Below are 24,795 nucleotides of genomic sequence, written 5' to 3' on the forward strand. Positions count from 1 at the left end.
ACATATGGGTGGTTTTGCTTATTTAGCGAAATGCTTTCGACCGTTTTTGAAATTATGGAGGAATCTTGATAGATATAGTGATGAATTCAGATGATGGGCGGGGCTTCGCGGATTCATTAGCTAATTGCGGGGTGGAATCTTATTCTAAAGATTCTTTTCATCAAACAGGTTTCGTAATAAATGCAGAGATAAAGCATATTTTAACACTTACTGAAACGTTAGAGTGGCTGGGTTTAATATGAAATTCTTCAGTCTACCTTTGTCATCAGATTTTGCACATACTGTACATAATATACATTAAATCTATCTGGACTAAATACGGATATCAATTCATGTTAACCTAGTTAAATTAAAGTAATTACCATAGCCAAGTTTCCTTACAAAGGTATTTTAGCGTGTTTAAATATTACATAGTTTTCTAATCGAGAGCAGTGTCACTAGTCCAATCTTGTATCAGAATTAATGAGTGTCAAGTATTTGCATTACGTATTTTCCAAAACAGCTTTCAGAAAATCAGATGGATTGAGAAATTCAGTTGGTTCATAGAAAAGAAAATGTTATTGCAATAATTTCATCATCGTATCAGTAAAATCCATGATTTCGACGCTGGGGTGCTATACAAGAGTTATCATTCAAAAAACACGTCCTAGAGAATTCTTAAAATACCATTGTTGATTCGATACGCTATATTTCATATACTGACACAATTTACAGTTAATCATTTAAGGATTGATTGTCAATTTTGTTGCTTGCATGGACTGATGAAGGGAAGTGAACCTCGTGCAAATGAAGTGATCGAACTGCGGAGCAGTTCATGTACCATTTGCACGAGGTTCACTTCCATTCATCAGTCCATGCAAGCAACACAATTGACAATCAATCCTTATATTTACGTTAACCAAATAAAAAAAATTCGTCACCAGATTGCAAAATTCGGTCGCAACGGTGTGACGTAAATGCATCACTTTGTAACATTGTTATACTTATCGTACATGTTTGCACAGTAGTGGAACAGCAGACAGTCAGCTATTCTCGTCGCCAAGGCAACACAAAATATAGTCCCATACACGTTTTGATTATTACGATGTTGATACACATAAATACGATATTTTCAAAGTAAAATATTCATTTATAACAAATATTTATGATATTGTGTAATAAAAACTTAGCAATACCCATATGAATACGAATTTAAAGTGCAGTGTTAACAGTATAGTATGCGTGTGATTTGGTCACTCGAGACACAGGGGCTTGATTAAAAAGGGTTAACGTGACGACAGTTCAGTGAAATATCACATTTTTTATACAGTGTTTATATACTCTCTAAAACCTTGAAAAAATCGATTTTGTAAGGTTTTATAATTTGAATGAATGTTGGATTTTAGTCTTTCGGTTATTTATAGCTGTCATATGTTACTCGAAATTTAACGCCGAACCCCTGTGACCGTATGTGATGCAGTCTAATAGCCGGGATATTCAGAGCTCGAGAAAAAGTGAAACAATGTGGATTTTAGTCGCAGGTTAGCTGATGATGTACATGGTGTTCTTGAAATATTGGATTTCATTGTCGCACTGGCGTTTTGGGATGTAAATTCTGATAATAGTAAGTAAAGAAAAATTGATTTGAAAATTGGCGGTATTCGACGGCCGGAAACTTGTGTCCTCCAGATGTTTAGATTGAGTCAAAATAATGTGTTCCTGTTCCCGATATATCTTACTGCTGCTACCAGTCCGTTTTGTGTTGTTAAATAGTGTTAAAATTGAGGTTTATTTTTTGTCATCACTGAAATGGTATCAAGCATGGCATTCGAGATACAGCTAACGTCCTACTGCGCTACGTAGGTCATGAGTTCGGTGCTATCGGGAGTGTCAGTGTTCTGTCAGATCCTGTTTTCTAAACTGTCTGCATTATACGGACATTTGTTATTATCACATAAAGCGGCTACTCCTCTTGTGTTCATATACGTTTATAACAATGTTACACAATTCACAAAATGAAAGTGCATTCAAGTCTGAGGCGGTACAGAACTCGATCGCCATTGTAAACTCAGTGAAGATTCGTCTCTCAGAACAGAAGCACGCGACTCATAATCTTCAACGGGAAATGAAGTGATCTGAGTTTACTATGTTCATTGAGGCGGAGCGAAGTGAAAATGTAAATATTGTAAAATGTCCGTGCACTGGCCTGCATAATTAGTGAGAATTCCCTTACTGTGCATCTATTTCAGTTTTGAAATCCTCTTGTTTATTTCTCTATCGTTAGAATTTCGTTTAATTTCGTTTCGTTTCGTTTTGCTTTCGTTTCGTACTTTACAGGTACCTGTATGCATATTCATGTATTGTCAATTTAATAAGTTTTGTTTAAAGAGACCAGTAGGTGTCTACTCTGCTTTTGCACTATTAGATCAGAGGGATATGTGTGTTTACAATTACATTCTGTAATATTACAAACCGCATTGGTGCCAGTGGTCCTCAATTAGCAATTGTCATATCTTGTCGTGCTTGGTCAGTTATCTACATGTATATTTGATTTGTCTTTTGTCAACCAGTATGGTTTGACTCCAAATGTTATTTTGGGGTGTATTCAAATTACATGTTAAAGCGTAGCTTGGAGTGATTTATATTGTCCAAATAGACAAAATTGTATCATATCCTGACATATATACGGCATTTGGTTTCGTTTCAACAGGTAAATACGTCTGGAGCTTTCAACATGTGTATTGTTAACATAAAACTTTGCATAGTTTCTACTGTAAAAAGATTACTTAGAACTGAAAATGCCATTCATTCAGCGAGGAAGTGTGTAGAATGTGTATATATCTTTGCACCTTATGTATTTCTCAGAAATTAAACCAGGCCTGGCCTGTCATTGTGTACATGTCATCTGAGTGAAAGAGTGGAATGTTCAAGAATTCTTGTTTGCGCATGCACAGTACGCTGTGCATGCGCAAACAAGAATTCTCGAACATTCTCCTGACGCCCACACCAACCACACTGTCACAAGGAACTGAACAGTCAATGATACCCGTAACCAGGTAGGGCAGTCTAACCAATATACTGTTTTATATATGTATGACTATTATATAATGTTTTAATAATTTGTAAACTTCATATCATAATTTTGATATAGCAGAAGCTTCACCTGTCAATATCCTGCAATTTTCCTGTCCCGTAGATTTATCATTATTTTTTTGTAATTGTAGGCTCCTGATAATAATATTCAACATAAATGGGTTCTACATGTATGTCCAATGAATGGGTTCTTTGTCCTATGAATGAGTTCTATGTCCAATGAATGTGTTCCCTGTGCTATGAATGGGCTCTATGTACTATGCATGGGTTTTATGTCTTATGAATGGGTTTGTTGTCCTATAAATGGGTTGTATGTCCTATGCATGGGTTCTATGTCCAATGAATGGGTCCTATGTCCTATAAATGGGTTCTATGCGCTATGAATGGTTTCTATGTCCTACAAAAGGGTTATATGTCCTATGAATGGGGTTTATGTCCAATAGATGGCTTCTATGAATGGGTTTCTATGCGCTTTGAATGGTATATTTTTCCTTTAAAATACTTAAGTAGTGGTTTCAAATATGGCATACATGTTGAGAGCAATGGAACAAGGCATCCATTTCTGTTTTAAAATATCATTTCCACTACATGTGAGAAGTGTCCATGATTTCATGTGTACTCGAATGAAAATAACATCTTTTATTACTAAGCATATGATTTAGTGAGAATGGAGATTCACTCTTGAATATATTTGAAACCATGGCGAATTACGGGATTCTTTATGCGTTCTGGTTGTGTCAAAATAAATCGGAATTGGAGTTCCATACCTTTAAAAATAGTTGTGGTATTCATGTACTCTTGTCATTATTTAAAATTCTGCAATTAATCTATAGACGTTCTTGGTATAAGTACAATCACTGATGTCTTAGCATGTGTTAAATACAAAATTAGATATTCTGATAAGAGTAATTCCAAAAAATAGGTTTTATATGACCGGGCCTCGAACTCACGATCTACGGCACCCAATCGCCTAGCCAGAAATACACGCAGCTTATACCGCTGAGCCACAACGGCGTTCTTAAAAAAAAGAACGTTTCAATGGCGCAGTGATGGTCGGCCCGATACCCTGACATGATCATTGTGGAAGTCGTCTATAAGATGATATGAATACGTTTTAGATATTTATATTGAGGTGTATTCAAAGTACTTGTTAAAGTGCAGCTTGTAGTGATTTTTATTAAAAAAATGACAAAAATCGTCAAAATTATTTAAAAAGTAGTCAATTAATCGGCATAACAGTTTATACCAGTTTATAACGACGTTGTGTAACTGTACGTGAATAAATAGAAGAATGTACAGCACTTTTCCTCGGTTTCTAAGTACGATGAACAAGTGTATCACGTTTGTTTGTACGGCAAAATACGTTAGTCGGGAGCTCTGGCCATATTCACCTACCAAGTGTTAATGTAGTCCTTCGTGCCGGTCAAGTGACTGCGCGAGAACACTAGCACCGACGAATACATCATGATAAGGACTTTGGACACCTAACATTAAAATTCGGTTGAGAAAACAAACAAAACTGAAGGGGAAATCATTACTTAATGAATTTATTTAAAAACATAACGATATTTGTTCTGATTGATATGGAATGAAGTGCAGTAAGGAGGCGATAACAGAGTTATCGTTCCTTACGGAACGGAATGTAGACACGGCTACTTTTGCCTACTTTGCCGCACATTACTGCGCTTTGGGTGCACTGAAAACGGCTCGATACATTTTGATAAAACTTTCTTCACTTGTAAAACTCGACGTGATCTATGTCCTGGCATGTCCCGTATATCTGGGGAAAATCTAGTTATGGACATATTTTGGGTCAAAGTGGCCAAAATCGACACTTTGACTGTTGGTTTCTGTTTAACTCGGTCTGGAGAGTTCAATCTTAACACTGACGAAATGACCCTCCAAATATAGCAAGTTGAAGTAATTCTGAAAAAAATAGTATCTTTGGTTTTTCGATATCTGTCATAGAACGGCCACAATAGGGTTTTGACAAAGGGTCGTATTTTCGCCAGGTCTCATGGAATGTTGGTCTTTTCCGGATGTTACGTCACGGGTGACGTCAAAAGTATGTGTGGAATGTAGTGTATTGAGGGACGGAACGTAATGTACATGCGGCTAATTCTGACTACTTTGCCGGAGCTTACTGAAAAACGGCTCATTACATTTTGATAAAATTTTCCACACTTGCAAAACGCGGTGTGATCTATGTCCTGGCATGTCCCGTATATCTGGGAAATTTTTAGTTATAGAGATATTTTGGGTACAAACACGCCAAAATCGACACTTTGACTGCTGGTTTCTGCACAACTCGGTCTTGAGAATTAACTCATAATGCCAACATACTGAAACTTCACACATCACAAGTACATACCATTCCGGAGAAATTGGTATCATTAGTTTTTCTATATCTGTCACAGAACGGCCACAATAGGGTTTTGAACATGGGTACTATGTACCGCGACCTCACATTCCAGAGAGTCTATCACGGACGTACGTCACGAGTGACGTTATCAAGTCCGTTCCGCTTGTCTGATTGAACTTGTAGCGCTCGGTGAGCTGCTTGTATTTTCACTGCCACTGCCAGTATTTCTTAAAATGTTGCAATATCAGAGAAAATACGAAAGACACATTTCTCCACAATTTTTTTTTTTTTTTTGACATATTTATCACAAACATCTCTATCCAAAAGACATAATTAATCTTGTTTCTTCATATATGGTACATTAAGTTCCTTTTCCTGTCGTATCCGTGATGCAACAGTTTCCGCTGAGGTCACACGGGTACGTATAATCGAAAGACAGTAAGCCAGACATTTTACACTGCACTGGGAAACCCCCGCCTGGGGAATTCCCGCCTTTTTACACCAGAAACCTACGTCATTCTATTTTCAGTAACAGTGTGTATTTGTGATCTTCTAAATCTCAACATACTACTCTTTATCCTCGTATCATATATAAAGTACCCGTTTCATGTGTTACATGTATTTACTCGGGAAAACAGGTATATACCAGAGAAACGCATTCTCCAAAGGGACTTGGATAGGGTGAAACACAAGCTGATTGGCCGGTCGTGTTGCGCAAGTTGTTAAGGTAGACCGACCCTTCGGGTTTCCTCTGATAGATCTCCTTAATTTTATTTTTATTTCAATGTTAATTATGCTCTTATCACAGAAAGCACATAAAAAACATATGTCACCACGTTCGTTTTACTACCAGGGCCACATAAAGATACGTATTAATTAATAGCTGAACCATATTTTTAAGGATTTTGGTAGATTATATCTTTCCCCGATAATATTCACCTCAAGCATAAAAAGGAGTTTATATCCTATTTATATCATTCATAATTATCAAAAAAAGAGAAGATTCTTTGGGTGGTTAACAAAATATGGCTATTTTTATACGAAAAACCTGTTATTTTTAGTGAAAAATTGATTTAAAAAAATACACGTTTATTTTTTTCCTGAAAAAATGAACAGAAAAATTACCCCCTTTTTTTTGCTTAATTAAAAATTTCATATGTATGCTTTAAGAGAAAAAAATAAAAATAACACCTCACCATATTACTTTTGACACTATGGCCGTTTACTTTGCTGGTACCCCAAAACTTTTGCTTCAAGTATGGCTCAAATTACCAAATTAGAGCAGTTATTTTGGAATCTGAGATTGATGAATTTTTTGTTAAATCTTTACCATTTTCTTTCATAAATTATATTGTAATCTATGTTACTGGTGCTTTCTTTTTTTCTAAAAGAATTTTATTTGTTTGATTTCCCAAACGCAATTAACATTTTCCGGATATTTTCCTCTTTTCCGGATGAAAATTAGAACATTACACTAACGGTCCTTCAGACGCTTTCTTCTAATACGCCATGTCAAACGAAGCGTATCGGTGATACAGAATGCCAGAATATGCACAATATGAGCTTCATTTGCAGCGCTAAACAAGGTTGCTCGAGTGTCGAGCGTTCCAACCTATGCGATAATGTAATTTGAATTAAGGCAAAGCCTTAGAAGAGCGCAGCCTATGACAGTAATCACTCACCGTAACATGTATATGTAGCGGGGGATGTTATCGTGTATGTACTGACAGGTTAAGCTGACAGGGTTGAGCTTAACGATAACTATATGTCATGCCTATATGTCGTGTCTGTACTATGTGTACCTGTGTCACCTTGACCTTTGCTAGTCCTCTGTTCACGTGTGCTGTCTCTGGTCGATGTTTTTGTCGTGCATTGTTCGTAGTCGCTTGCTTTTTCGTCAGTGTCTGTCGTGCCTGTGTATCCTCTGTCGTGATTGGTCCTTATAGTTTTGTATTGTTAAAAAGTGGGATAAATTTAGGGTGGTGTATCGTATACTGGGCAGTCTGATGGATTAATTTCCTGTGTGCTGTCACGTCTTTCTCGCTAGTACTAATGTAACGTTAGGGTATGTAGGGTCTTGGGTGGGTAGTACTAGTCTTGACTTTAAACATATTTTATTGTCTAAACAAGAACAATAGGATTAGGCACAAGTTATTACAACTTATGAAGCCTTCTCCACTCAACATGTTAATATTTACAAGTAATGACATAGGTATAATATATAGTAAATCATGTAACATTTAGGAGGAAAAATTGATAATTTAACATACAATGTACATTACATAATAAAGAGATACAAGTATATATATTCAAAATCTTCTGCTGGACTTTATGAAAGACTGCACATATCCAAATACATAACTATTCACTTCCAAAGCCAAGTTTTCATTACCATATAATAACAAATTTAAATTTACATGTATATTTAAATCATTAAAATATTGGAACATTTCAGCACGAGCAGTAGCATATATTGGACATTCAAAAAAGAAATGATGCGCATTTTCACAAATGTTACCTCAGTTTACACAAATAGAGTCCTCTGCCAAATTTACACGAAAGTATTAGTCGGGATGTTGGGTTTAGTTAGGTCGTACAGGTATGGGGGTGGTTTTAGGTTAGGATGTTTATTATATAGCTAGGCCTATGCTGCTGTCCGTTTATATGTAATTTCATGTTGTAAATGTTTATGTCATCGTTAATAAAGTGTTAATTGTAGTTCAAGGCGTTTGTTTTCTCTCTATACGACAGACACAAGTTACCCATCGAACCTGGGTTGTTGGTCCACAAGGGCGAGTCGGGTGCAGTTTAACGTACGCTCCTGTTACATATATACTACCACATTTTCAGATTTTAGACTTTTTTTTTAGGGGGGGGGGGGGGGGGGGGGGGGGGTTAATTTAAAAGAATGACACAAAAAAATGCTACAACACATTGTAACATAACTATGTATTACATCTAAACATCTATACATGAAAGTATATATGAAAATTCCTTAGACAGTATGTCTACAGAAAATTGAAATCCCATAGCCCAAGTCATTTTCCCACAGACCCATTTTGTAAACATATTGTTGAAAAGTAGCATTACTGTCACGCAAACGCTTGCATCATCCAGTAATAACACGCTATTATGGGTTAAAAAAAACCTCTATTTTAAGCTCGGATTTCATATCATCATTTGTCAGAAAATATTGGAATGTTGTTTACATGAATTGTAATGTATGTCAGGACTCAAACTTTTCATAGCCATTGGGGCCAACACTGAGAAATTTTACATAGACCGACCAGGTTTTCTATAGCCTCTGGCCATCGGACCACCTTTACTTTCGAACACGGCAAGTTGAGTGACAGACTTGTTTATTGTTTGTCCTGATGTGAATTTCATTGTCTTTACTTTGCATTGTTGGATTCCAAATGATCGTGCACTTAATAATGGCATCAGTATTCTACTGCCATATTTCTTTGCTACTAACAACGTAAAAGGGCAGACGATACAACAATATTTTCATATATATAACAGGAAAGCGAATTTAGTGCCGCCACAAGGGGTTAAACCCGCGACCCTCTGCTTACTGCTCCGTCGCTCTACCGACTGACTTAATGGAAATTCCCCCACCTGAAATCACTATGTACCCTATTTACAATTAAAACCTGCGTCACTATTCCTCACTTTTCAAACGTGTTCGCCCCGAACACACATTGACCCAGGTTTTATCCCCAACGAAGCCTCTCATTTTCATATAGCTTGCACTTGGAGTGGTCAACCGATGTAACAGAAAAGCAAGTAGTGTGCCTCCACCGTCATCGAACCGCGACCCCAGGCTTTACTCACCGGGTTCAATCGTACTGACCGGACGCCGGTGCTTACACCTGGGCATCGATGAATTTTACACCCGGACAACGATAATTTCGATAGAAAATGAACGCCGAAGACGGGATCGGAAGAACGGTTGGGATATTTTTTCTCTTTTTTGATGTGATAATGATGTCCTTCAAGGAAAATAACCCGACCACGGAACAAAATGATAAATTGGCTATAACTTGCAAGGATAACTGACAGGAAAAACACCTCTCATTTTTTGCTAATTCGCCCTCATTGTAGGCGGGTATGACCAAATTATGCCGCAATCCACGAATTATGCAACATATACAGCAAAATCCGCGATCGAAATGACTGTAAATCTCACAGTTTATCGGAATCATATATTTTGACATCATCAAGTCTTATTGGATTGATTGGTTATAGTTAAATAGGAAAATTAAACATTTCCGTATTTTACACCTGTGGCAACGAAGACGCTCTTGAGCTTTACACCTGGGCGCCGCAATTTGCTGACATGGTAGTGATGTAGAAATTAACAGAGTTGGCGTTTTGATGGTTTTTGTTTATGTATTTTTTGCAATTTATGCAACTCGTTACAATTCATTAACGGACATGCCTCTTTAAAGGGTCCGAATTTGTGCTTGTCAATCCGTCATCCGTTTTTGTTGTGATCTATTTATAAAACTGCTCGAACCTGGTAGAGAGCTCCCCATGGAGTGAAATCTCCAGCCTAGACGGATCACAAGAAACGTGTTTTATAGGCCTACAGTTAATTAAATACAATATTTATAATATATCCAGAATATGAGTAAAAAGGCACTTAACATCTACATCAATTTCACGGGTTTTAGGTTTTTGAAAAATTGTCGAATGTCAACGTAAATTTCGTGAGAGTTTATATAGATCTTTTATACCATCAATGCATGTTGCAAGTTTTGTGTTTACGTCCCATGCGTTTCCTCCTTTTTCTGATCTGTGTCTAGCCGCGGTTGGAATATGGTTGACTACCTCGTATTCTGAATAACAATATATCACATGTAAAGTGCGCAAGGCCGAACTAACGTTCCCCAAACAATATACAATCTGACAGATGGAGTACATACTGAAGTAATTGTTGGTTGCCGCAAAGTGCATGTACTTTTAGAGCATCGGCCAAAGTCCCCAACTCCACTATGCGTCGGCCCGTGCGCCATGAAGTGTCCTCTTGTTCTACATTGCCATAAATTGGAGATGTGCTAACCTCTTCCTGACTTGATATAAATTGTCTCCGCCGAGATTGTAACTAAAGTTATATGGTCGTCACACATTGGCACATTATGTCGGCGCTGTCCTTGTTTTCAATGGACCATCTTTAATTTATGTTCTCACTTCATTGAAAGCATAAGCCTTACCTAGTCTTTTAGTTTTACAAAACTGACCCCTTTACCTCTTGACCGCATCGTGCTGTAGGCCTAAACATTTATCTCCCAGCTGACTTGAAAATTAAACCAGATGTAACTATTCGTGAATATAATCAAGGGCCCGGATCGCCGGACGCCGGATCGCCGGACTCATGTCTGTGACGTCACAGAAGGGTCGGTCTACCTTAACACACTTTTGGGTGTAGATTTGACCTCTACCCCAGACCCGGATGTATATAATCGGTATTTGGTGACAGCTGTTGACAGATATCTCCTGATAATGTCCAACATGCTGTGTTGAAACTTTTATATTTTGTTTCTCAGATGTTGGTCTTGACCAGGTGAAATAGAAAGTTGTAAATGCAATTTTGGGAATTTATTATGAATTTTAATATTACAATGTAACATATAGCGAAGCTAATTGTGAACTCGGTCCCAATATATGATGTTATAACCAGAAGTGATGTTAAGGATTTTGTGTACACTTGTGGAATTTATTTTTAGTATTAATACTCAAGCGGTATTTTATACTTAGTAATATAAATACTTTAATGAATTCTAATATTATAATGAATGGCAGCATTAGCAACGTAATTCGTTAATTATTTAATATTATCGTGGTAATGATATCTCAGGATTCCGATCGATAAATTGACGATAGAATATTATAAAGGATGAAGTGTAGTAACGGAACGTATTAATGTTCGAAGATTTAAGTTATTGTCCGATTGCAATGAAATTTAAATTTGGTATGTAGGTACATCATGGGACACTGGTTACTCTTGTAACCTCAATTTATTATTTTATTAACATTTTACCGAAAAGGTCGTCATTTCCTAGCCTCTGATTGGTTCGAATTTACATATTGTTTGATTTCAATGAAATATGTAAATAAAGTTTTTAACGTCATATAAAAAGGAAGGGTCATTTACATTCGGATCATCCTCGAATTGGCTATACCTACCCTCGGACGCTAACGTTAGTAGTCCAGTAATCTATCCAGATCCTGGAGAAATGCGGTTTCGCGTAATAATGACGGAGCAAAATAACTGGCAATTGAGTTCGCGCATGATTTAGGTAAAACATTTCTTTTAATCATTTTAAATAAAGTTACTGGTTCTAAGGTTCAAATTGGACATTCCACATGTTTAAAATTTGTTTATTGAAATATCTTTCATTATTTTAAGTTGTTGTACTGAGTACATTATAAGCAAACATGGCAGCGCCCATAGACTTTTCAACGTGTGTTAACATCGCTTTATCTAAATTTGATAATGCAATTAGTTTAATGACGAAACAAAAAAAAGAACACTTCAACATGTATTAAATGGAATTCAAGAATTCAGCGTGTCTTGCTGAAACACAACCTTTTGTGGCGTGGGCGCCATTTTCATTACCAAATGATTTGTCACGTAATAAAACGTTTCTTCAAATAACCATTCACGTCCGAGGTGTATTTTGAAAAAAAAAACCTAAGGGGTTCCGAATGGGTCATTTAAGGACGTGCCTGGTTTTGTTGGTGGTGGAAAGCTGGAGTACCCAGAGAAAAATCACCGACCTACAGTCATAAAAAGGCATCTGCCCTATATGTGTTTCGAACTACACCCAGAGATGAAGGGCTAGTGATAAAGTGTCTGGGCCCCTTAACCAATCGGCTACGGCGGCCCACAACACAAGGTCTTCTTATTGGTCGAAATTTTGATAGTGAGCGGTTTTGATGAAAACTGCTGGAACAGAGTTAGCGCCCCTTACTGCACTTCATTCCATCTGTGACATCCTTCAGGTGTCACCCTCTAGTTATAAATGCAACACTAATACACATGCGTGAGTGACGTAGTGAAAGGGAAAACAGAGCAAGAAAAAGGGATCTTCTAACGATAATGAGCCACGTTATGTATCTCCGTATCATATAAATTGCCGGATGTCAGTGCAATTTGTTTGCTTTTAAAAAGAAGAGACTAATGAACTGGAATGTCTCTGGCAACTTGGTTTCTCTCATTGAAGAAGCCCCATCAGAACTTGTATTTTAATTTATTAACTCAGTATAAAACTCAAAAATATTTGGTCAGATGTTTTACTGTAAAGCGGTGATATCTCGCTAGCGCAACTACCCTGCAAAACTTTAAAACACAGAATTGTGTGCATTTAACAAGTTAAAACGATGCGTGTGACATAGTGAACATCAAATTTTGGAGAATGCATTTTGCATTTCCAACCCAAATTAACTGATTTAAATCTGCTATATCAATGCGTTACCAGCAGCTAATCTAGTAAGGAATAAATAACATGTCCCGACAGCCTCTCTCGTTATAGCTCATATCATTTAAGTATTATGTGTTTATCTAAATACAACAGATCATTTTTATGATAACTTTAGTTATCATTAAAAAATAAAGTGTAACAAATATACACAATTTGCATAATTTGAACCAAAGCAAGTAAATTAAAAAGAAACAGACTGTTAGTGTGAAAGTACAACAATCCATTGCTTCCACGCTCTGTGGACACAAACGCCGCATTGTATGATTGCCAGTCTGAACTATAAATTTGTCTGCGTCCTAATGAACCAAACCATTCACAAATAAATATTTATTACACACCTTTGGCTAACGTCGTGGCAGCAGTCCGATGTAATACAATGTACGTAGTGTCCAACAAACACGCCGCTAAACACGTTCAAACTCACAGGCATAAGTGGACAAACAGGCTACAGATAAATATAGATGCAACATTGCATGACTACCTTTAATCAGTCTTTACAGGTAAACAGAGAAAAAATCTTTCAAACACGCATAAATGCGGATGACAATACAACGAAGTTACACATGACCCTACAGCATACTTTCAGTTTAAAATGTCGTCCCGACATCCGTAATTCGTCATTTCTTATTGCAAACAAATTGGTATAATTGTTTATTGCCTTCAAATAAACTTACATTACATTAATCATATAAATTAATGTTCCTGAAAAAAACCATTATGTCACACAGTATGGGTGGACTCCAAATGTTATTTTGGGGTGTATTCAAGTTACTTGTTAAAGTGCAGCTTGGCGTGATAATATATTGTTCAAATAGACAAAATTGCATCATATCCTGAAATATATACGGCATTTGGTTTCGTTCCAACAGGTAAATACGTCTGGTGCTTTCAACATATGTATTGTTAACATACAACTTTGCATAGTTTCTACTTTAAAAAGATTACTTAGAATTGAAAATGCCATTCATTCAGCGAGGAAGTGTGTAGAATGTGTATATATCTGTAGATTTGTATTTGCACCTCAGAAATTAAACAGGCCTGGCCTGTCATTGTGTACATGTCATCTGAGTGAAAGAGTGGAATGTTCGATAATTCTTGTTTCCGCATGCGCAAACAAGAATTCTCGAACATTTTCCTGACGCCCACACCAACCACACTGTCACAAGGAACTGAACAGTCAATGATACCCGTAACCAGGTAGGGCAGTCTAACCAATATACTGTTTTATATATGTATGACTATTATATAATGTTTTAATAATTTGTAAACTTCATATCATAATTTTGATATAGCAGTAGCTTCACCTGTCAATATCCTGCAATTTCCTGTCACGTAGATTTATCATTATTTTTTTTGTAATTGTAGGCTCCTGATAATAATATTCAACATAAATGGGTTCTACATGTATGTCCAATGAATGGGTTCTTTGTCCTATGAATGAGTTCTATGTCCAATGAATGTGTTCCCTGTACTATGAATGGGCTCTATGTACTATGCATGGGTTTTATGTCCTATAAATGGGTTGTATGTCCTATATGCATGGGTTCTATGTCCAATGAATGGGTCCTATGTCCTATAAATGGGTTAAATGTCCTATGAATGGGGTTTATGTCCAATAGATGGCTTCTATGAATGGGTTTCTATGCGCTTTGAATGGTATATTTTTCCTTTAAAATACTTAAGTAGTGGTTTCAAATATGGCATACATGTTGAGAGCAATGGAACAAGGCATCCATTTCTGTTTTAAAATATCATTTCCACTACATGTGAGAAGTGTCCATGATTTCATGTGTACTCGAATGAAAATAACATCTTTTATTACTAAGCAGATGATTTAGTGAGAATGGAGATTCACTCTTGAATATATTTGAAACCATGGCGAATTACGGGATTCTTTATGCGTTCTGGTTTTGTCAAAATAAATCTGAATTGGAGTTCCATACCTTTAAAAATAGTTGTGGTATTCATGTACTCTTGTCATTATTTAAAATTCTGCAATTAATCTATAGACGTTCTTGGTATAAGTACAATCGCTGATGTCTTAGCATGTGTTAAATACAAAATTAGATATTCTGATAAGAGTAATTCCAAAAAATAGGTTTTATATGACCGGGCCTCGAACTCACGATCTACGGCACCCAATCGCCTAGCCAGAAATACACGCAGCTTATACCGCTGAGCCACAACGGCGTTCTTAATAAGAACGTTTCAATGGCGCAGTGATGGTCGGCCCGATACCCTGACATGATCATTGTGGAAGTCGTCTATAAGATGATATGAATACGTTTTAGATATTTATATTGAGGTGTATTCAAAGTACTTGTTAAAGTGCAGCTTGTAGTGATTTTTATTAAAAAAATGACAAAAATCGTCAAAATTATTTCAAAAGTAGTCAATTAATCGGCATACCAGTATATACCAGTTTATAACGACGTTGTGTAACTGTATGTGAATAAATAGAAGAATGTACAGCACTTTTCCTCGGTTTCTAAGTACGATGAACAAGTGTATCACGTTTGTTTGTACGGCAAAATACGTTAGTCGGGAGATCTGGCCATATTTACCTACCAAGTGTTAATGTAGTCCTTCGTGCCGGTCAAGTGACTGCGCGAGAACACTAGCACCGACGAATACATCATGATAAGGACTTTGGACACCTAACATTAAAATTCGGTTGAGAAAACAAACAAAACTGAAGGGGAAATCATTACTTAATGAATTTACTTAAAAACATAACGATTTTTGTTCTGATTGATTATAAATGCAACACTAATACACATGCGTGAGTGACGTAGTGAAAGGGAAAACAAAGCAAGAAAAGGGGATCTTCTAACGATAATGAGCCACGTTATGTATCTCCGTATCATATAAATTGCCGGATGTCAGTGCAATTTGTTTGCTTTTAAAAAAAAGAGACTAATGAACTGGAATGTCTCTGGCAACTTGGTTTCTCTCATTGAAGAAGATCCATCAGAACTTGTATTTTAATTTATTAACTCAGTATAAAACTCAAAAATATTTGGTCAGATGTTTTACTGTAAAGCGGTGATATCTCGCTAGCGCAACTACCCTGCAAAACTTTAAAACACAGAATTGTGTGCATTTAACAAGTTAAAACGATGCGTGTGACATAGTGAACATCAAATTTTGGAGAATGCATTTTGCATTTCCAACCCAAATTAACTGATTTAAATCTGCTATATCAATGCGTTACCAGCAGCTAATCTAGTAAGGAATAAATAACATGTCCCGACAGCCTCTCTCGTTATAGCTCATATCATTTAAGTATTATGTGTTTATCTAAATACAACAGATCATTTTTATGATAACTTCAGTTATCATTAAAAAATAAAGTGTAACAAATATACACAATTTGCATAATTTGAACCAAAGCAAGTAAATTAAAAAGAAACAGACTGTTAGTGTGAAAGTACAACAATCCATTGCTTCCACGCTCTGTGGACACAAACGCCGCATTGTATGATTGCCAGTCTGAACTATAAATTTGTCTGCGTCCTAATGAACCAAACCATTCACAAATAAATATTTATTACACACCTTTGGCTAACGTCGTGGCAGCAGTCCGATGTAATACAATGTACGTAGTGTCCAACAAACACGCCGCTAAACACGTTCAAACTCACAGGCATAAGTGGACAAACAGGCTACAGATAAATATAGATGCAACATTGCATGACTACCTTTAATCAGTCTTTACAGGTAAACAGAGAAAAAATCTTTCAAACACGCATAAATGCGGATGACAATACAACGAAGTTACACATGACCCTACAGCATACTTTCAGTTTAAAATGTCGTCCCGACATCCGTAATTCGTCATTTCTTATTGCAAACAAATTGGTATAATTGTTTATTGCCTTCAAATAAACTTACATTACATTAATCATATAAATTAATGTTCCCGAAAAAAACCATTATGTCACACAGTATGGGTGGACTCCAAATGTTATTTTGGGGTGTATTCAAGTTACTTGTTAAAGTGCAGCTTGGCGTGATATATATTGTTCAAATAGACAAAATTGCATCATATCCTGACATATATACGGCATTTGGTTTCGTTTCAACAGGTAAATACGTCTGGAGCTTTCAACATGTGTATTGTTAACATAAAACTTTGCATAGTTTCTACTGTAAAAAGATTACTTAGAACTGAAAATGCCATTCATTCAGCGAGGAAGTTTTAGAATGTGTATATATCTTTGCACCTTATGTATTTCTCAGAAATTAAACCAGGCCTGGCCTGTCATTGTGTACATGTCATCTGAGTGAAAGAGTGGAATGTTCAAGAATTCTTGTTTGCGCATGCACAGTACGCTGTGCATGCGCAAACAAGAATTCTCGAACATTCTCCTGACACACCACCAACCGCACTGTCACAAGGAACTGAACAGTCAATGATACCCGTAACCAGGTAGGGCAGTCTAACCAATATACTGTTTTATATATGTATGACTATTATATAATGTTTTAATAATTTGTAAACTTCATATCATAATTTTGATATAGCAGAAGCTTCACCTGTCAATATCCTGCAATTTTCCTGTCCCGTAGATTTATCATCATTTTTTTGTAATTGTAGGCTCCTGATAATAATATTCAACATAAATGGGTTCTACATGTATGTCCAATGAATGGGTTCTTTGTCCTATGAATGAGTTCTATGTCCAATGAATGTGTTCCCTGTGCTATGAATGGGCTCTATGTACTATGCATGGGTTTTATGTCTTATGAATGGGTTTGTTGTCCTATAAATGGGTTGTATGTCCTATGCATGGGTTCTATGTCCAATGAATGGGTCCTATGTCCTATAAATGGGTTCTATGCGCTATGAATGGTTTCTATGTCCTACAAAAGGGTTATATGTCCTATGAATGGGGTTTATGTCCAATAGATGGCTTCTATGAATGGGTTTCTATGCGCTTTGAATGGTATATTTTTCCTTTAAAATACTTAAGTAGTGGTTTCAAATATGGCATACATGTTGAGAGCAATGGAACAAGGCATCCATTTCTGTTTTAAAATATCATTTCCACTACATGTGAGAAGTGTCCATGATTTCATGTGTACTCGAATGAAAATAACATCTTTTATTACTAAGCATATGATTTAGTGAGAATGGAGATTCACTCTTGAATATATTTGAAACCATGGCGAATTACGGGATTCTTTATGCGTTCTGGTTGTGTCAAAATAAATCGGAATTGGAGTTCCATACCTTTAAAAATAGTTGTGGTATTCATGTACTCTTGTCATTATTTAAAATTCTGCAATTAATCTATAGACGTTCTTGGTATAAGTACAATCACTGATGTCTTAGCATGTGTTAAATACAAAATTAGATATTCTGATAAGAGTAATTCCAAAAAATAGGTTTTATATGACCGGGCCTCGAACTCACGATCTACGGCACCCAATCGCCTAGCCAGAAATACACGCAGCTTATACCGCTGAGCCACAACGGCGTTCTTAATAAGAACGTTTCAATGGCGCAGTGATGGTCGGCCCGATACCCTGACATGATCATTGTGGAAGTCGTCTATAAGATGATATGAATACGTTTTAGATATTTATATTGAGGTGTATTCAAAGTACTTGTTAAAGTGCAGCTTGTAGTGATTTTTATTAAAAAAATGACAAAAATCGTCAAAATTATTTAAAAAGTAGTCAATTAATCGGCATACCAGTATATACCAGTTTATAACGACGTTGTGTAACTGTATGTGAATAAATAGAAGAATGTACAGCACTTTTCCTCGGTTTCTAAGTACGATGAACAAGTGTATCACGTTTGTTTGTACGGCAAAATACGTTAGTCGGGAGATCTGGCCATATTTACCTACCAAGTGTTAATGTAGTCCTTCGTGCCGGTCAAGTGACTGCGCGAGAACACTAGCACCGACGAATACATCATGATAAGGACTTTGGACACCTAACATTAAAATTCGGTTGAGAAAACAAACAAAACTGAAGGGGAAATCATTACTTAATGAATTTATTTAAAAACATAACGATTTTTGTTCTGATTGATTATAAATGCAACACTAATACACATGCGTGAGTGACGTAGTGAAAGGGAAAACAGAGCAAGAAAAGGGGATCTTCTAACGATAATGAGTCACGTTATGTATCTCCGTATCATATAAATTGCCGGATGTCAGTGCAATTTGTTTGCTTTTAAAAAAAGAGACTAATGAACTGGAATGTCTCTGGCAACTTGGTTTCTCTCATTGAAGAAGCCCCATCAGAACTTGTATTTTAATTTATTAACTCAGTATAAAACTCAAAAATATTTGGTCAGATGTTTTACTGTAAAGCGGTGATATCTCGCTAGCGCAACTACCCTGCAAAACTTTAAAACACAGAATTGTGTGCATTTAACAAGTTAAAACGATGCGTGTGACATAGTGAACATCAATTTTTGGAGAATGCATTTTGCATTTCCAACCCAAATTAACTGATTTAAATCTGCTATATCAATGCGTTACCAGCAGCTAATCTAGTAAGGAATAAATAACATGTCCCGACAGCCTCTCTCGTTATAGCTCATATCATTTAAGTATTATGTGTTTATCTAAATACAACAGATCATTTTTATGATAACTTCAGTTATCATTAAAAAATAAAGTGTAACAAATATACACAATTTGCATAATTTGAACCAAAGCAAGTAAATTAAAAAGAAACAGACTGTTAGTGTGAAAGTACAACAATCCATTGCTTCCACGCTCTGTGGACACAAACGCCGCATTGTATGATTGCCAGTCTGAACTATAAATTTGTCTGCGTCCTAATGAACCAAACCATTCACAAATAAATATTTATTACACACCTTTGGCTAACGTCGTGGCAGCAGTCCGATGTAATACAATGTACGTAGTGTCCAACAAACACGCCGCTAAACACGTTCAAACTCACAGGCATAAGTGGACAAACAGGCTACAGATAAATATAGATGCAACATTGCATGACTACCTTTAATCAGTCTTTACAGGTAAACAGAGAAAAAATCTTTCAAACACGCATAAATGCGGATGACAATACAACGAAGTTACACATGACCCTACAGCATACTTTCAGTTTAAAATGTCGTCCCGACATCCGTAATTCGTCATTTCTTATTGCAAACAAATTGGTATAATTGTTTATTGCCTTCAAATAAACTTACATTACATTAATCATATAAATTAATGTTCCTGAAAAAAACCATTATGTCACACAGTATGGGTGGACTCCAAATGTTATTTTGGGGTGTATTCAAGTTACTTGTTAAAGTGCAGCTTGGCGTGATATATATTGTTCAAATAGACAAAATTGCATCATATCCTGAAATATATACGGCATTTGGTTTCGTTCCAACAGGTAAATACGTCTGGTGCTTTCAACATATGTATTGTTAACATACAACTTTGCATAGTTTCTACTTTAAAAAGATTACTTAGAATTGAAAATGCCATTCATTCAGCGAGGAAGTGTGTAGAATGTGTATATATCTGTAGATTTGTATTTGCACCTCAGAAATTAAACAGGCCTGGCCTGTCATTGTGTACATGTCATCTGAGTGAAAGAGTGGAATGTTCGAGAATTCTTGTTTCCGCATGCGCAAACAAGAATTCTCGAATATTTTCCTGACGCCCACACCAACCACACTGTCACAAGGAACTGAACAGTCAATGATACCCGTAACCAGGTAGGGCAGTCTAACCAATATACTATTTTATATATGTATGACTATTATATAATGTTTTAATAATTTGTAAACTTCATATCATAATTTTGATATAGCAGAAGCTTCACCTGTCAATATCCTGCATTTTTCCTGTCCCATGGACTTATCATTATTTTTTTGTAATTGTAGGCTCCTGATAACAATATTCAACACACCCAGAACTTAACGTACCCTTGCGTTGTGGAGTTTGTGATACACCAGCGTTGTTTGAAGATTTGAGTGACATAGTGAAAGGAAAAACAAAGCAAGAAAAAAGACCTTCCTGTGATAATGGCCTACGGTATGTATCTTCTTACCATATAAACGGCCGGATGTAAAAGCAATTTGTTTGCTTTGTTTGCCCATATATTGTGACCGCTGAATTCATAAACTCCAAAAAATACACCAGACATTTTTTTATTCTAACATTGACACACCGAATTATATCTGAAAGAGACTAGTATCGATAACCTCTCGTCAAGCACAGTGACCTGATTTTGTAGCTGATTTAATGAGGTGGAAGCAACATTTCCTCGATATAGCTCTTGTCATTTTAGTATTGTGTGCATGCTCCGCTTAATTAAGATGTTCAAAGACTTATCGTTAATTCTTCTTGTTATCATTATATGCTCAATTGTCACTTCATAGAAGGTACAGACGTTAAATTTAGAAATAGTTACCTACAAGTGTATATAGAAAATCAAAATAGCAATAAGAAAGCATACGAAAAAAAGTCAGTGGGAAACAAAAACATTTCCGGTCGTGAGTCTCATGACCGTTGGCCTTTTGTTACAATTCATCGGTGATTTAATCATGCATTGAAGCCACATACTCCCGCAAAATCTAAAATTCTAGTTGCACACGTGTATTAATGGCAATCCAAGATGCTTATTCAACATGAAAATCACCACTGATCTGGACGCTTGACCGGGGGAGTCCTTGACACATCAGTGTATAAAAAAATCGACCAGTCGCTGTTGGGTAGTTGCATTGGTCAATTACAACTTTAAGTTACATTTTAGATCTTGGAAAAATAACCCTGCTTTAACTCTCTCACGAATGTCTGAAATGAATCCAGATAATGTCGAGTTTGTATGCCAATCTGCTGTCACTGTAGCTCCATTGATTGATTGAATGTGAATATCGGGTGAAGCTGTGCGTCGTGTGACCAGTGGGTGTGGAGTTTTCTCGGAAAAACAATTAATTGGCAGAAAGAGCAGAAGGATGATCGAGACGTAGCTGAGTTTAAAAGCTCTGGAAAACCGGTATTCACGCCAGGGTGGAAATATGCAAAAGTGAATTCCGATTTCTCCAGAGACTGATTGGAATTCGGAATAAGATGAGCCACTGTAAAGGGATACTATATATAACCGCTTCTCTAGATAGTCGAGAGGTAACAGGACTCATTGGCAATTGCATCGAGGTATTTTGTTGCAATTACATTACAAGGTTTTTTTTATAGAATATGTATCATTATTTTTACCGTGTATGCATATGGTACCTGTAAAGTGCGAAGCGAAAGCGAAACACGAAACGAAACGAAATCAAACGAAACGAAACGAAACGAAATCAAACGAAACAAAAAATGAAAACATTGTATTGGTTAGACTGCCCTACCTGGTTACGGGTATCATTGACTGTTCAGTTCCTTGTGACAGTGCGTGTGTGTGTCAGGAGAATGTTCGAGAATTCTTGTTTGCGCATGCACAGCGTACTGTGCATGCGCAAACAAGAATTCTCGAACATTCCACTCTTTCACTCAGATGACATGTACACAATGACAGGCCAGGCTTGGTTTAATTTCTGAGAAATACATAAGGTGCAAATAAAAATCTACAGATATATACACATTCTACACACTTCCTCGCTGAATGAATGGCATTTTCAATTCTAAGTAATCTTTTTACAGTAGAAACTATGCAAAGTTTTATGTTAACAATACACATGTTGAAAGCACCAGACGTATTTACCTGTTGAAACGAAACCAAATGCCGTATATATGTCAGGCTATGATGCAATTTTGTCTATTTGGACAATATAAATCACTGTAACATGTAATTTGAATACACCCCAAAATAACATTTGGAGTCAACCCATACTGGTTGACAAAAGACAAATCAAATCTACATGTAGATAACTGACCAAGCACGACAAGATAGAACAATTGCTAATTGAGGACCACTGGACCAATGCGGTTTGTAATATTACAGAATGTAATTGTAAACACACATATCCCTCTGATCTAATAGTGCAAAAGCAGAGTAGACACCTACTGGTCTTTTTAAACAAAACTTATTAAATTGACAATACATGAATATGCATACGGGTACCTGTAAAGTGCGAAGCGAAAGCGAAACGAAACGAAACGAAATCAAACGAAACAAAAAATGAAAACATTGAAAAAATAGATAGATAGACAATTTTAGACTTTTCATATGCCTTAGTGTCCCATTTTCATCGGTGTTAAAACAAAACGCAGGAAAGAATGAATTTATCGAAGAGGTACAGAAACAAGAATATCCTCACACATAGGGGGAAAACATTCGCAATGCTTCTTTCTTCCTATTGCGATAAATGTATTCCTGTGTGTTGTTGAACACCGATGGGAATGGGACACTAAGGCGTTTGCAAAGTCTAAAATTGTCTATTTATCTATTTTTTCAATGTTTTTATTTTTTATTTCGCGAGATTTGTCATGTAGCCGAGAACTGCTACAACGTACACTACATACAAACTACTACATGGCCATTGTTTACATACCGAGTATACGTGAACTAGCCTAATAATGCTTTCAATTGAACATAACAGCATAGTAATCTCGTAATAACTGATCAATATAAACAAAAATGCAACTGAATACTTAATTTGAAAATAGAACAATATGCACACAACAAAACATCGATAAGTTAGTAATGTTCGCAGAATACGGAAGGAGTTAAGTAGCAATCCAATAGACATCAGGCAAAATCGGAACTTCTTCTCTTGTTTTAAGTTTTAACGAATCAATTCTTTCCCTAAGAAAATTCTGGGGTTTTGACGATTTCAGTCCCTTTTTGGCAGAATCTGTCTGCTCTGTGGCACGCCCATGCTTTCGTCGTTCTGCCATATTTTGTTCAATAATAACCCACCCGTTGCATTGTCGGACTAATTCGCAAAGAAACTTGGTCCGTCTGTCTGCGTTATTATTTGTGGGAATTTCCCATATACTTTTATAAATACACATTTTTCTCCAGGTTTTGATTTGCGATAATTTGTTAGGTATCTATTAAGTCTGAAAACTTTGAAGAGGTCGAAATGTAAACATTTATGTATATTTCTATGGGAGTTCGGGCTTTAATGCATGGTGTAATTATAACAAAACTATAACAGTTTTTCAGGATTTTGTTCGATCTTATTTTGATATTTGGGCATACTGGATACATGAGTGAGACAGAGTCTAAAAATCATTATAAAAAACCATTGCAAGTGAAAACATTGCTTTATAGCGCATTCAAGGCTATACAAGAAAAGGGATTCTATCTAAGCAGATGATTGTCAAAGAATGTGTGTAGGAAACAAAAACAAAATTGCTTTGCTGCAGTGAAGCCAGTCGGACTTATCATTTCCACTGACAAGACGTTCCTTGCTACAAGTCTTGATTAAAAAGTCAAGGAGAATCAATGGAGAAGTTTGACTTCTTGAAATAAAGATATAATTCTTCACAATAGGCCACTGAATCTGTTTCAAGCGACAACAAGCCTTGGTAGTGTTTTCTGTTTATATTTGATAGAAAAGTAGTTATATCTAAGGAAAACTCACCATTATTACCACTATTACCATTGTTATCAAGATCAGATGAACATTGCCATCTTCCCGTTGACAGATTTGGTTGTTATGCTAGGAAGCTTAATCTGTTGTTGAAAGCAATACAAAAGCTTAATGTTTTTGGCATGTTGTAGATCATCCCCTGTTTGTAGTGTAGAACCTCAGATGTTAGAAAACACTGAATGTTTATCTTTGACATGACTCTGTCCAACATGACATTTCTGGCCCATGTTTCCTCACATTCTTTAACTTAAAGAAACTCCTCAACTCCATATCAAAACATTCTTAGATTTAATTAATCAATCTTAGGTAAGAACCTTTCTTAAATTCTGTAATGCTTATTT

At 36.2% G+C, this 24,795-nt stretch overlaps 1 protein-coding gene across 3 annotated transcripts in view; it reads left to right on the forward strand.

The window, feature by feature from the left end:
• Positions 1 to 17,246: 17,246 nt before the first annotated feature.
• The window catches only part of LOC117343791 (uracil-DNA glycosylase-like), a 32,797-nt gene continuing 25,248 nt past the window's right edge, over positions 17,247 to 24,795 (forward strand). Inside the window, exons 1-2 of one of the 3 annotated variants that reach the window (XM_033906291.1) lie at positions 17,247 to 17,353; positions 20,798 to 20,948. In XM_033906291.1, the coding sequence (XP_033762182.1) occupies positions 20,939 to 20,948 (10 nt within the window). In that variant the 5' untranslated portion in view covers positions 17,247 to 17,353; positions 20,798 to 20,938. Of the gene's footprint in view, positions 17,354 to 20,416; positions 20,630 to 20,797; positions 20,949 to 24,795 lie in introns of those variants that run through there. The other 2 variants (XM_033906292.1, XM_033906290.1) reach the window with 2 other exon arrangements.

The sequence above is a fragment of the Pecten maximus genome, chromosome 15 (assembly GCF_902652985.1).
Source record: "Pecten maximus chromosome 15, xPecMax1.1, whole genome shotgun sequence".
In the NCBI taxonomy this organism is placed as follows: domain Eukaryota; kingdom Metazoa; phylum Mollusca; class Bivalvia; order Pectinida; family Pectinidae; genus Pecten; species Pecten maximus.